Here is a 14,687-nt window from a genome sequence, read left to right on the forward strand (position 1 = left end):
AGGAATTTGAGAATCCACAGATTTTGATAATCCAAGGGTGGGTCCTAGAACCAATCCCCCACAGACATCAAGGGATGACTATCTGACAGGTATTAAGAAGAGATTATCATTGCCTTGGTTCCAAGAAAGAAAATGGGCTGACAACAGCTGTATGTGGACAACTGAACAACTGGTAAAATTTTTCCCCAGAAGGCAAAATATAGATGACAAATACTGGCAGTCAATAAGTCAAGATAATCAATATCTATTATGCTAAAATGTCTATAAATAATAGCTGTACATTCTGTATATAGGAATTATACTACTGGTAAGAGATAGTAGTAGTTCAAAACTTAAGTTATACCTAAAGTTTTTAACAATGACTTAGAAAGCACATGTGACAGCAATTGTTGGTCCAATGGTACACAAACCTCACTGTCATTAATGGAATTTGAGATGGCACCTTGGTCTACTCCTACTTTGCAGAAGTTTAAAATTTTATTTAGAATAAAACTTATTTTATAAGCTTTTGATAATTCCTAAACTGAATACATAACACAGAATTGTGTTTATTCTTTAATCTTAGTATAACAGGTAATTACAATTTTTTTCTATATATAATAGCAAGGTTCATATTGTTCATATTTACCCTTGGTTTAAGAGGTTTTACTGTTGGAATATCAGTTCCTTCAGCTCTTTGTCTGCTTGAATCAAAAGTCTTCCGTTTTTTAGTGGCGGTTTTCTGGCAAATGGGTCCATGTTTTTTCTGTTAAGTGAAAAAATGTAATGTATCATTTTCTCTTCTTACAGAAAATTATAAAACTTTAAATTGAGACCATTTTAAAAATCTGAGATCAATTTAAAAATCTGAAGATAAAAGATATACCTTGCCTTAATTAAAATTAACTTTTAAAACATATATATAATACATGCCAAATGTTATACCTTTCTCATAAGACAGTCTTGTAAAATTTTATTAACAGTTATTCAATATCTTCCAGTTTTCACATTGCTAAGAAAAGTAGTGTAACCAAGTCAAAGCTAATCCAGTGAGGGGGCGGGGGGTCTTTACTAAATACCTGAACATAGATACCAGAAAACAATATAAATGGAGAAGAATCCATTATGGTTAAATTTACAAAAGTTAATAGTAGTTTGGATTACTAAAGTTAACATAACAGTAGTATGCTAATATAAACTTTATACAAAATAATAGGGCAAAGTGGTCAGATCTGTGTTCTTCCCCCATAATAATCCCTTTTCTCCATTCTAGAAGTCAAATTTTCTACCTTTCTTCACCTAGTATATTTCTTGAGTTACCTACTGTTCCACTCCTCTTATTTTTGTTTATTTGTTTGTTTTTTAGTAGAATTGCCAACTCAATCATTCATTCATTCATTTTAAGGAGATTCCAATGGAAGCTCTCTTAACTGACCTCCAGTTAACCAATTAGATAAACAAACATTCTCCCACTACTAGATAAAGCATGTTGACTGATGACATCAGTGCGCTAAACACACTTCCTTTCTTTTGTGTTTTGGTAAACGCTGAACAAAATGGAATTATTAAACTTTAGGAAAAAAGAAGCCCCAAAACTGATTTATTTGATGTCATAGAGACTCTTTTGCTTTCAGAAACAATCAGGAATCAACTGTTTTATATACTTGTTTTCAGTTTTCATTTCAACAAACAAGCACTGTAATTATAAATATGAGAATAAAATCTTTAAGTATTCAAAAAAATGAGGTTAGCAGGCAGTAGACCCCTGTACAAATGTTCTGGCATATGTCAAGTGTAAGTGCTCCTTGTTTACAAACCTGATTAATTCAAGTTGTAGCTGTTAAAGTGATAACTTCACTAAATCAAATACTAGACAAATGAGGGCAAAAATGGGCATTTTTTGCCTGTGAAACTCAACAGAATGCTTTCAAAAATAATAAACTAATAAGAAAAAAAAATCACTGAATGTGTAGAAAAGATGTTTTTAAAGGATTACAGAAAAGTCATCATTTAATAGGTGCTTGCAGTCAGAAGGCCACTTTGTATAATTAATTCCTCACTTTGCTTTACAGAAATAAACTGAAATTAGTAAGAGGATGAACAGTGGATTGTGGCAGAACTCTACTCAGCAGATCCATATTCATAGAAAAATTCTTTATCCTGAAAATTATTAATAAATGTATATTTTTAGTATATGTACTGCTGAAGCAAGCACTAAATGTGCATTTTTGTTTGAAGCTACCATCTTTAAGGTACATCAGCATGATTTTTATTATTCCCTATGTATTATAATTGGCTAATTTTTATTAAGATCAGTTAAAAGGGTTTCAATATTTGTACATACTAAGTATCTAAAAGTATCTGAAGAATGCATAATAAATTTTAGGTACACTCTTATACCGAAAAAAACTTTTAGAATACTTCAAACTTTGGAATACTTCAAATACTTTGGAATACTTTCTGGAATACTTCAAACATACTAGTATAATTAACTCCCATTTAAGTCATGATCCAGCTTCAACAACTAAATTACCAACATTTTAGCAATTTTGTTTCATCTATCCCTGCTTTTGTCCTGAAATACTATAAAACAAACCCCAAACATTATATAATTTTGTATTTGTAAATACATTAATACTTATTTCTAGAGGTATTTTATTTTGTTTTTGTGTTTTTGTTTGTGGTTGGTAATAGTCCCACAAAACTAGGAATAATTTAACAATTTAATAGAGGAGTTCTGAAGTCCAATCAAACTCTAAAGGAAAGAGAACTCTGGAAGAATGAGTTGAACATTCTTGGTTCCACATAGTTGGAACCACGACTCTAGAACAAAGAACACGACCCAATAACTCTTCAAATATTTCCACATAAGCTCTTCCCACGAGAGTTGTCCTAAAGTATTGAAAAATCACAGATGCCTTAAACTGCAAAGAGAAAAGGTACAAAATCAGTCTACTCACCAATGCTACTGGAAAGAATGTTCTTCCACAAATTTTGCAAGGTAACAATTCTCCAACTTGGACAATACTTCCATTTTCTAAAACAGAAAAGAATTTAAAATAATTTCTGTAGTTCAAATCATGAAACTTCAAATGTTAACATTTTCTCATAGTTTCATAGGTAAATTGTCAATTTTTGTGGAAAATGTCATTTCCTTTTGAAGTAAAATTATCATTAAAATGGGCACAAAACTTAGAGTTATCAAAGTCAAAAAGTGGTGGGGAAAAAAAAAACAGGATAAATACAGAAGAGTCATGATTTAAGGATAACCAAGTTGGGCTGGTCATGATGGCTCACACTTGTAATCCCAGCACATTGGGAGGCAAGGCCAGAGGATCACTGGAGGCCAGAAGTTCCAGATCAGCGTGGGAAATATGGCGAGACCCACCCCCCCAATAAAAATTTTTAAAGAATTAGCCACACATGGTGGCACACGTTTGTAGTCCCAGTTACTTGGGAGGCTGAGGCAGTAAGACCACTGGAGCCCAGGAATTTAGGGTTACAATGAGCTAGGACTGGGCCACTGTACCTCAGCCTGAGCAACAAAGTAAGACCCTGTCTCCAAAAAGCAAACAAACAAAACAAAACAAAGAAAACCCACAAGATAATCGAGTTGATACTGCTGGAAATACTTAGTTTTCCTGTAACTATTTTAACCAAATCAATTTGTCATATCCTCTTGCAGGCTATCGCTACTCTAAATTACTAAACTTAAAAACCAAATTTATCTTATTAATCTTCAAGGCATAAAGAAATACCATTGTTAATGGGTCAAGTGGCATCCTGAGATGATCTGAGGAGTCTAGAATAAAAAGGACAGTCTGTTTATCACCAGATAAAAGGGATAATGCTTTATGGATAAGATCTCCTAGTAATGCAAACTGCAAGTATTGTGTGAACTGTTCATTATTTTATACATATAAAACTTACATTAAGAATCATTGGTCCAGTAAATTGAGATATTCTGACAAGCACAATTAATTAACTAATTAATTAATGAAGAGATGGCTACAACATTCACTCGATTAAAATTATAACCATCATGTACTTGGATTTAACAAATGTTAGTAATAAAATAATTTTTTAAGAAAAAAATAACTAAATTCTTTGGGATTCTAAAACTGAGCCAATTTGTCATTTTATTTTCTAGCTAAATACCAAACCTACATTTATTTTCATACTTATGTTCTAAAAAAAATATCTTTCCCATATTTTCTGAATTATTTTATAGATTGTTAAAATTATTTTATCATATGAAAGTAGAAAAGCATTTCCCTTCAGAAGTAACATAAACAAACTCATAAAAAGTATACTATGACTCCACATAATCTATTTCAAGGCATTTAGTGAGTTCAAAGAAAACTAATCAGGTGAACCAAAATAGACACTGGCTAGAATATATTCAAATACAGTAAGAGAAGAACTGTTTTTGTTCTCTCATTCTCCTAGTACTCTATTGCCCTAGTTTACTGGTAGATGCTGACTACTTGTCATCTCAGAAGGTAATGTTCCATAGTGGCTTAAGTGAAGTAGTGGACACTACAAAAGCAAAAATGTGCCTGGTTAGTCCAGAACCTAAACAATTTAGAGAGGGCAATATCATTTATCGGGATCATTTAACTTTGCTAATGATCCAGAAAGTTGACACAGTTGCTATGTGGGATCCACGAGGTTCATTAAGAATGTCTTCAACATGATAGAGTGAGACCTCATGCTATTAAATAGCCTACTAAGCTTGCTTACAGTTTCCACATATTCTTTTAACTACCAAACAATGATTTAAAAATTCACGAACATAAAATATTAAAATGTACCATATTTTATTAATTAAAAGTATATTTCATTATCTATATGTTAAATAGATGGCAAAGCAAAATCTTATAAAAATTAACTATTGAGAAAAATCAATTTAACACATGGAAATAATCTGAGTGCCTACTTGAGCACTTACTACTTGCCAAGCATTGTACCAAGTAATAGTAACAGAAGGGTGGAATAACACAATCATCATTACTCTCATAAAGCTAACAATCTATATGATTTATTTATTCACTGTATCTAAGAACCAAATCATCTCCTATTTTTATACAAAAAATTAAAACTTAACAGCAACCAGAATATTACAATACAATAAAATTCAATTCTTGGAATTAATTCCCACAAATTATCAAACATGTTTAAAATGTCTTTAAAGGAAAATTATTATCACTAGGAGGTATAAAACAAGATAAATTACCATTAAAGAGAATGCACTTAAAAGTAATTATCTCAATATAAGTTTTTTAAAATAGAATTTATTCACCCAAAGTAAATAAAGTATATGAGATATATACATATAAACTTATAATTTCCTCTTATATGAGCTGGTCATAGAACACCGTCCTATAATTCACAAAATACGGCATGGGCATGCATTGCGATGGCACGACCTACTGAAGGAACTTCTACTCAGTAGCAAGGTAACAACTGAGGGGGAAGAGGGGCATGGGCAATATAAGTAACCTTAACACTTGTACCCCCATAATATGCTAAAATTTAAAAAAAAGAATTTAAAATAATTTCTATAAGTCAATTGTAAAACTTAACATTTTAATGTTTTCTCTCAGTTTCATAGGTAAGTCATCAGTTCTTGTGAAAATGTCTCATTTCATTTTGAAATAAGCAAAATTATCAATTAAAATGAGAACAAGACTTAGTTACCAAAGCCAAAAAGACCAGGATAAATATAGAAAAGTCAGGATTTAAGGATAACCAAGTTGATATTGTTGGAAATATAGGTTTTTTGTAATTATTTCAAGGAAATCAATTTGTCATATCATCTTAATGTATGCACTATCTCTATTGTAAATTACTAAACTTTAAAAACCAAATTTACCTTACTAATCTCCCAGGCATGAAGAACTATCATTGGTGATGGGTTAAACGACTTCCTGAGATGATCTGAGGCATATGAAATAAAAAAAAATCTTGTTTTGTTTATCACCAGATAATAGAAGGTATAATGGTTTATGGATAAGATCACTTAGTTATATAGACTGTATGTATTATGTGAATTGTTAATTATTTTATACATATGATATTTATATTAAGAGTCACTGGATCAGTAAATTGAGGTATTCTGACCTCCCATGCACAATTAACTAAATAATGATGAGGTAGCTATAACTTTTACTTGATTAAAAGCAATATAATCATCATGTGCCTGGATAAATCAAATGTTATTAATAAAATGATTCTGAAAAACCTTATTAATGGGAACTTCTACCCAGGTCATGATAAATAGTTTAGGCCTTAGAGTCAAAAGCTACACTTTATTCTAATGGTATTCATTAAAAGACATGACAGTGTAGTAGAAGCAGCACTGGAATTTGTCTTATACTATCTAAGCTCAAGTCCTAGCCCTATCACTGAGAACCATGAGTCCCTGGGCGAAATATTTAACCTAAAGTTCAGATTCTGCTCCTATAAAATAAGGAAGTTAGATTAAATGACACAAGTGGTTCCCTTTTATCTATAATGTATTATAATTCACCAAAATCTACCTTAAGACCATATTAGCAAGAAAAATACGCGGATGACAAGATACTTTTCTTTCTGGTGTTAAAAATTTTTTTTGATGTTCATATATAAGAATGATTAAATTAATTGCAGGTGATAGATTGAATGTTTCACGTAGTATGGATTATGTTGAGGAAATTATTTCCAGTTGTCTACATAGAGGACCTACAGCAAAGGACATGACATCTCTTTTCTTGTTGGAAAAGTCTTCACTACATGAATTAGAAGTAAATGTATGACCAATCATATTGGCACACTCAGGCTAATATCTGTTAAGTGAAGATAATATCTGCTCAATCTACCTTAAAATTTGAGAGGATTCACAACCTATAGAAATAAAAACACTACTTTCCCAGGCATGCAGGCAAACTCCACTAACCTCACCCAAGTGGCAAAAACTAGCAAATCTTGCAGCTTATAAAATTACAGTAGAGATATGATATTCAGATGAGTGAAGATTGTAGCAGAAAGCCAACACTGATGAAAGAAGCATTCAAACTGATGGACAGAACCAAATCAATAAAGTACTTCAATATTCTAGAATTCTCAAGAAGCCAATCTCTCCTTACAAAATTTAACCAGCACACGATTCCACACTGAGTTGCTGTATTTCACAACTTCAAAGCCTGCACAATAGTAAGACTTGAAATGATGTCCTTATATAATACAACTATATAAGTGAGGTGAAACAATATATAAAATAGTTGTGACATTCTAAAAGGTATATATTTAAGAAATAGGAGAGAATATTTTCAAAAGAAATCTTGGAAATTAACACTTTTGGCCTCCATTGTAGAATGTCTATCTCCTCACTGCTGTCAATCTTATATTCTATCACAGCTAATCTGAATCTAAGCTTTAATGCTCAAGAAACCTCTCTTTTGAAGCACATCTGTTATACCACTTTCTTCCCAAGATTCTTTCCAAAATCTATCTACTTTCAGTGCAACAATATCCACTATCTCAAAAGATTTTTCTTTTTTAGCTCATCCCGGGAGACTTCAACCTTTCAACATTCACATTAACCTACTCAACACACAACGTTCACCCACCACTGCACTTTAGTTACCTGAACTCTACTTTAGCAAAACTACTGCCAAAACATCTTAGAGTCCACCTCTGGACTTTTAAAATACTCAAGTTCCTTTTCTAACCACAGACTTCTACCTTCTACCTTTAAGTCACTATCTTTATCTCAGAATGACTTGCATTTCCATTCCTGGCTGCACTTCTCTTCCTACCCAGACTGAACATGACCTGTCATTTCTACTACTAATCACTCTCAAATCCCTTGCTCCATGGTCAAATGTGTGGAAAATGCAATATAAAACTAAGTTAAATGGGTCTTCGTAAAGCAGAACTTCCTCAGTCTTAAAAGACAGTTTAGTTTACCTTTATTTCCCCAAACTTATTTCATCAGAAATCCTTTCTACCCTCAAGAGATATTTAGGACCAATGTCCTAAAATAGCACATTTTTTAAAACACTGACTTACATTTTCTGCTTAGGCCCTTCCTATCTTTCATTCACTTGCTATCTGAATTGCACACAAACTTTATCAGGCCAATCACTGTATTAAAACAGGTCCATTCGTTGGTTGTTAAGTATTTGTTGAGTACCTAGCGTGAGACAGAAACTGTTCTTGGTAGAGATATAGGGATCAAAAAAACCAAAGACTCTGATCTTACGGAGCTTTTACTGTTCTAATAGGGAAAAACTGAATAAAAACAAATGTATAAAATGTCTGGTGGTGATAAGCACAATCAAGAAAGGAGAGGAATCCCAAGAACAATCAAGAAAGAGAGGAAGGGGAGAGGACAGTCTTTGAGAAGTGGCTGGCTGGAATCAGGGAAAGCTTCATTAGTAAGGAGATATTGAGTAAAGATCTCAAGAAAAGGAAGTAACTTATCACCATTAATCTATCATTAGTCCAATTAGAAGCCCCCTCTTAAATCCTCATCGTGCTCGACCTTTCAACAGTATAAGGCACTGCTGATAAAGCTCTTCCACCTGTAAAGTCCTTTCTCTCCTCCCAAGCATGCGATATTTTACCTATATTGGTCAACTCTTAAGCTCCCTTATCAATCCAATAAGCACGTACTGAGGGGGTTTCCTATATACTAGGCACTTAGCTAGATGCTTTATATATGTAACATTATTTAATACTTAATACAGTTCAGTTAGTTTAGTATTTAACAGCTCCATTTTTTTATAGCTGAGAAAACTGAGGTTCAGATTAAATAAACTGCCTAAATCATAGAGCTAAAAGGAAACTAAAGAAGGATTTGAATACAGGCCTCTCCAATATACTGGCTATTAAAATATCTGGCATCCAACTTAGTACCGAAAAGCAATAAATGCTAGATAAGTTAAAAAAGATGAAGTATTATTCATAAACTAGTACATGTTGACATTAGGGAAAAATAAAACAGAAACCTTGATGGGACATGATGGCTGTCTTCAACTAGATGAAGAATAAAGCAGAAGAGCAATCAGACTTCTAGACAAACTTTAGAGAGAAGTACTAAGGTCTGATAATTTCAGCAGTCTAAAAGGAATGGAGAGCTGATCTCTGCCACAATTGTTTTTTTGGTTTGGTTTTTTGTGTTTTTTTTTGAGACAGAGTCTCACTCTGTTGCCCAGGCCAGAGTGCTGTGGTGTCAGCCTAGTTCACAGCAACCTCAAGCTCCTAGGCTCAAGCAATCCTTCTGCCTCAGCCTCCGAGTAGCTGGGACTACAGGCATGCACCACCATGCTCGGCTAATTTTTTCTATATATTCTAGTTGTCCAATTAATTTTCTTTCTATTTTTAGTAGAGACGGGGTCTCGCTCTTGCTCAGGCTGGTTTCGAACTCTTGACCTGGAGCGATCCGCCTGCCTAGGCCTCCCAGAGTGCTAGGATTACAAGTGAGCCACAGTGCCTGGCCTGCCACAATTGTTATAACTATTTATCAGGGTGTTAAGAAGGGAATGACAATACTATAGATAAGGATAAAATCTGCTTAGACTTTATTCCCTCTTCATTTCACAGATGAAAAAGATAAGATATTGGAACTTTCTCAAGTCTAGAAATACTTCTATTGCCTGTACATAGATCTGTAGGGCATGAGCCTTAGATGAAAAGAAATTAAAGGCTTTACTGTAATTACCCACATAATTCAAAAGTGCACAGATATAGATAATACAGAATCATGAGCAATAACTTATATTTGATTTCAAAATATAGTGTTCGGCCTAATAGCACATTCCTTGAGAATTCAGGAAGCAAAAAAGATCCAGAAGACCAAAAATAATACAAGTTGTATATGATCTATATGCAAATGATGTAAAAGCTATAAGAAAGAGTAACATATTGTCAATAGAATTTTTTAAAAATCCATATATTTTCTGGTTTTACAACCAAGGTAAGTCTGGTAAGTGGTTACAACTAGAACCATCAATCTAATGTCAAATAGCAAACACATTAAGCAAACTTTTGAAGAATTTTTTTTACTAAATATATAAAAATAATGTTTATTACACACTTTCAAAGTACTAGACTTTAACTTCCAACACAGGTAAGAAATTTTGTCACTATATTAATGTTTATTAAATGAAGGCATGAATAAATAAATCAATGAACGGTAACCTTAAGATTCAAAGTTTTGGTCTTTACGAAGTGTAATCTATTAGGGGAAGTGGGAGGAGTGTGGAGAAAGACACTGTGTTTAATAGCAAACTCTCAGAGCTTTTACTTTATTCGGATGAACAAGTTGAAATTACCAATATTCAAATGTTTTGCCCTACAAAAAGGGCAACTTCGTTTTTTCAGCCTAATTCATTACAATTAAACACATTATCGTTAATGATAGCATTTCATTTTGTAAGGGAATAAAAAGCCAAAGAGTAAAGAGCAAGTACTGTTTAACATGCTATAACAAAAGCTGGGTCCATGCATAAAACAGGACCATACATATGGAATCCATGTATTTCTCCACCTATGTAACTGAGTATTATAATAGGTTTCCACTATATTTTAAAAGCATTCTTAGTAAGGTTTCAATAGTAATGTCATAGCACTGCTAAAATGTAAGGTCCACTAAAATACTGGTTCATTGAGTGTGGCGCTTTGACTGCTATGATCCTTTACTGCATCCTCAGGGCCTAGAATGATGCCCATCATAGACAAAGTATTTATTTAACAACAAATATGTATTGAGTATTTTGTGTTAGACACTGTGTTAGTTGCTTAGGATACATAAGTGAAAAATCAGATCTTTGCCTTAATAACAAATGTTGAATAAAATAATAATATGCACACTGCTCAAAAGCACTTTATATATATTCATTCATATTATATATAATGATAACCTTATGAGAATTTCAGAAACAATGCACCTACCCACTATGACCATAATACTACATTTTTAAAATAATTAAAATACAAAATAAGTTGCCTCCTGAGAAGTCCCCTAAACAAAAGTATCTTGAAAGTAAGGAATTGTACTATCATTACAATCTCTTATTTCATGGGAATTTGAATTATCTTCCTAATAAAGTAAGCAAAGAACAAGAACTTCACAGGTCCAAGCATACTGCAGCTATGCATAATTATCAAAATTCTTTATAATCCTCAAGGTGTTTACTATGAAAGCTTTAACAGGGAGCAAAAGTGTGAAATAAACTCACCTCAGTTATTACATTTGCTTTTGGGTGACCTTGGGACGCTGAAAATGTTACCTCCACCACTTTTCACTTCATAACACAACCTACAATATTTCACTCTCTAGTATGCAACATTAGACAGGGCTAAATGCCTCTGCTCATTCTTAATTCCACCTGAATCCACGTAAATTAGGAAGGGGGAAAAAAGAGCTAATCAGTTCTGAAGGTTTGTTCTTCATCAAAAAACCTGGAAACTGTTGTTGACAACGCTAGTTGGCTTTTTTCTTCCTTTGTTTTTAGGCGAATGCGGTCATTACACAGGATAAAACGAGTAAACAGAATAGAGAAAAAGTGAAAGAACTGGGAACAAAGCAAAATCTGGAGTCATGGTTACAGCACAAGGATAAACCCAAAGATAAGGAACCAATGCTGGCTCTGCCTTACACAACGGTCGTGAATAAGCCATTAAATCCTTCTGGCGATCTATTGTACGGGCTCTAAAGCTAGCCGGTGACACTTCCTTAGGAGATGCTCTAGCATTCCTCTGATAAAAGATGCCGTCGAAATGTAAAAAACGGTTATCCAGGGAAATTGGCCAAGGAATGTGTCAGGAGCTTGAGGTTGGAGACACACCCCGGGGCCCCAGAAAAGGCTGGCCTGGTGCTGGAGAGGCGGTGGACATTAATGGAGAGTCCAGTTTGCAAGGGGAATTAAAATCTGGCCGGAGACTGAGATTACCAAAAGGAGGCTCAGTAGTCAGGCAAGATCAGAAAATGGTAGGAAGGGACTTGCCGACGTGTGCCAGAGGCAGGCTCAGGCTCGGGTGGGCAAGCCCGGCTGAAGACCGTCTAAGGCGGGGCAGCCTGGGAGTCATTCGCTCCACCGCGTCGGGGACTCCCCGCTCCCGCCAGCCCGGGCCTCCGGAGGCGCGGCGGAGTCCGCCGCTCCGGACCTGCCCTTGCCTCCCTGGTACTGATGTCCAGGACTCCCCAGCTGCTCCGGGCCCGCTCTAGACGCCCGACCCGCATCCCTTCAAACGCTCACCTTCCAGTCCGTCCATTGCGCCACCGCCTCGGGCTCAGCGAGACTCCTCAGGCTGCGCCCGCCACCGCCCAGCTCTGGCTGTAGCTACCCGGCCGCGCCTCCCACCCGCTAACATCCTGGGCTCCCATTGGCCGAGCCCGGGCTGGGGCGGGGCTCCGGGGGCGGGGCCGCGGCGGAGGCTTGCCTCCCGGGGTCTCTGCCGGTCCCTGCCGGCTCTCGGCTCTGGGGCTTGTCCTCCCGGGATCCCTGAGCCGCTTCAAATTGCAGTCTGCTACCGAACAGCGCCTTTGTTCGTCTCCAGCCTTGTTTTCCCTCACACCTCATTCTCCTATCTCAGTATCTCAGCGCCTTACGGGTTCCCCCATCACCAGTCCCTGGATCAGTCAGTGCAAGTCTGTCTCCTCACCAATCCCTCTCAACGGATTCCTTAAACAAACAAGCAACCCAAACAAACGTCGTGCACACTTGTGTGCAGCACCCACTCCATTTTCTGCTGTTTGGCCACACGGCTTTACCTGAGTTTCCACTTCACACACAGCTTCACAGTTAAGACATCTTTTTCTTAGAGAAATCATACTTTCTATCTGGGATTGTGGAACTGAGATTGCTGGGAAAGCTTGTGTCAAAAATTAGAAGTGAAACCTAGCCCTTCCTCCACCTTTTGCTACTGTGGGCCTGCACTGGCCAGAGCTATACTTCACCATCCTTAAACTGAAATAGTCTGCTGGCCTGATAACGAATGAGGTATCCTCAAAACTATGTTTGATCAGGGAGTGTTAAGCTGGAGAACTAACCTACGCATAACAGAATGAGGCCCGTTCCTGACGGAGTCGAAACCTCCTAGGGGGTGAAGGTAATTTCAAAACTAAATCAAATTATTTTAACAGTTTTTCTTAACAGTCTAACACATTTCACCAGACCTAAATTTCTTTTTGAAAATTTGATTTAGCAGTGATAAACAAGCCGCGTGGTTTGTTGACTCGAGTATGCCTACTGAAAATTTATAAGTATTAATGTATTGCCCATAACAAATCTTAATTTTCTCGTTGATCTTTTTAATTGAAAAGTTTGGTCATCATATCTAACTTTACTGTTAAAATGATTCATCTTCCAAACCAGTGACTTTTAGAAAGCAATATTCATCCTTACTCTCCACTCAAATGAAGGTATTGTTTAAAAAAGTGAACACTTGAGGAGGACATAGTCTTTAACTGGGAAGGTGCTCCAAGTGCATTTGAATGCGGTAGAGTGCATGTCTTGTATGGAGTAACGTAAAGAACACTTTCGACCATGCCTGAATGTCCTCCTTCTGCCCCGCTCCTGGTTCTGTGCTAACACTTCTGCTCATCTGAAACCCTGGGCAGCCAACTTAGCTATCCTGGACTGAGTATGAAAAGGTCTTTTTTTCCTTCTTTCTGCTAAAACAAAGTTAGAATTTGGTGGTAGGGAGGAGGATTTTAAAAGAACATTAAAGAGAAAAAAAAACACATATAGAAGAATATACAAAAATAAGGCAGTCATTTACTTTACAAATTACAAGTTCTTGAACTGAAGTCAGGACAAATACTGAGTTTGTTTATACACATCTTATTGGACAGAAAATCTACAATAATAATGATAACAATAGCAATAAAGAATAAATCATGTTAGGCATGTTTTAGGTCCTTTTCATATATTCACTTGTTTAATCTTCAAGACAATTCTAGAAAGCAGATACTGTAATTTTTATTTTTCAGAATTAAAATTTTCATTTTCAGATGTCTCGGAGAAAAATTATTAATTTCTTGTTAATATTTATACTGTTAGTGAATGGTAAAGCTTAGATATAAACTCTTTTCTGTCTAATTCTAAAAGGCTATGATGATTTCATTGAGCTCCTCACTCTCCTTCTTTGCCTCACCTAAGTGTTCAGACATGTTGTTTAATGTATAATTGCATAGGCATTTCTACTGTGAATCTTAATCCTCTAGAACATACTTGGTCTTCGCTTTTATGCTACAGCTAACCTGACTCTGTAGTTTTCCCTGGTACTAATCCCTGGGTAGAGAAGATATCTCCTATCTGCCTTTGTAAGTTCCTTCCTCTGCTTCCTATATGCTTGGCCTAAGAATTTCCTTGGTCTTGGTGCTCTCTTCTGGTTTTACTTACTCTCTGGACTATTCCATTTTTCTGGTGCATTCCTTTAAGAAATATTTGTTGAATACAAATACAAATTTTTTTTTTGTATTTCTCTGCTTCAAGTCTATTTCATCACTAGTCAGTTACTAAAATGTATGAAGTTCGACTTCTTCTCTCATGTTCTTAAATACCTATCTGTACATAATTATTTTTTTCTGCAAAGTAATCTTCTTAGCTGATAAAAATATTCATAAATCAAAAAGAATTAGAGATCTTCCCATCCCCTTATCACACAAAAAGGAAAAGAATTGAAAGATATTTTTGACCTGGTTGAGATTACAAAAC

The 14,687-nt window shown here is 35.4% G+C and overlaps 1 protein-coding gene across 3 annotated transcripts in view; it reads right to left on the minus strand.

Moving 5' to 3' along the window:
- The window catches only part of ZC2HC1A (zinc finger C2HC-type containing 1A), a 56,485-nt gene extending 44,168 nt beyond the window's left edge, over positions 1 to 12,317 (minus strand). For all 3 annotated transcript variants that reach the window (XM_012740024.2, XM_012740023.2, XM_076005204.1), the window contains exons 1-3: positions 12,225 to 12,317; positions 2,940 to 3,016; positions 629 to 745 (exon numbers count right to left, since the gene is read on the minus strand). In XM_012740024.2, coding sequence (XP_012595478.1) covers positions 629 to 745; positions 2,940 to 3,016; positions 12,225 to 12,240 — 210 coding nt within the window. In that variant the 5' untranslated portion in view covers positions 12,241 to 12,317. The remainder of the gene's footprint in view (positions 1 to 628; positions 746 to 2,939; positions 3,017 to 12,224) is intronic.
- Positions 12,318 to 14,687: the final 2,370 nt, after the last annotated feature.

The sequence above is a fragment of the Microcebus murinus genome, chromosome 7 (assembly GCF_040939455.1).
Source record: "Microcebus murinus isolate Inina chromosome 7, M.murinus_Inina_mat1.0, whole genome shotgun sequence".
Classification (NCBI taxonomy): domain Eukaryota; kingdom Metazoa; phylum Chordata; class Mammalia; order Primates; family Cheirogaleidae; genus Microcebus; species Microcebus murinus.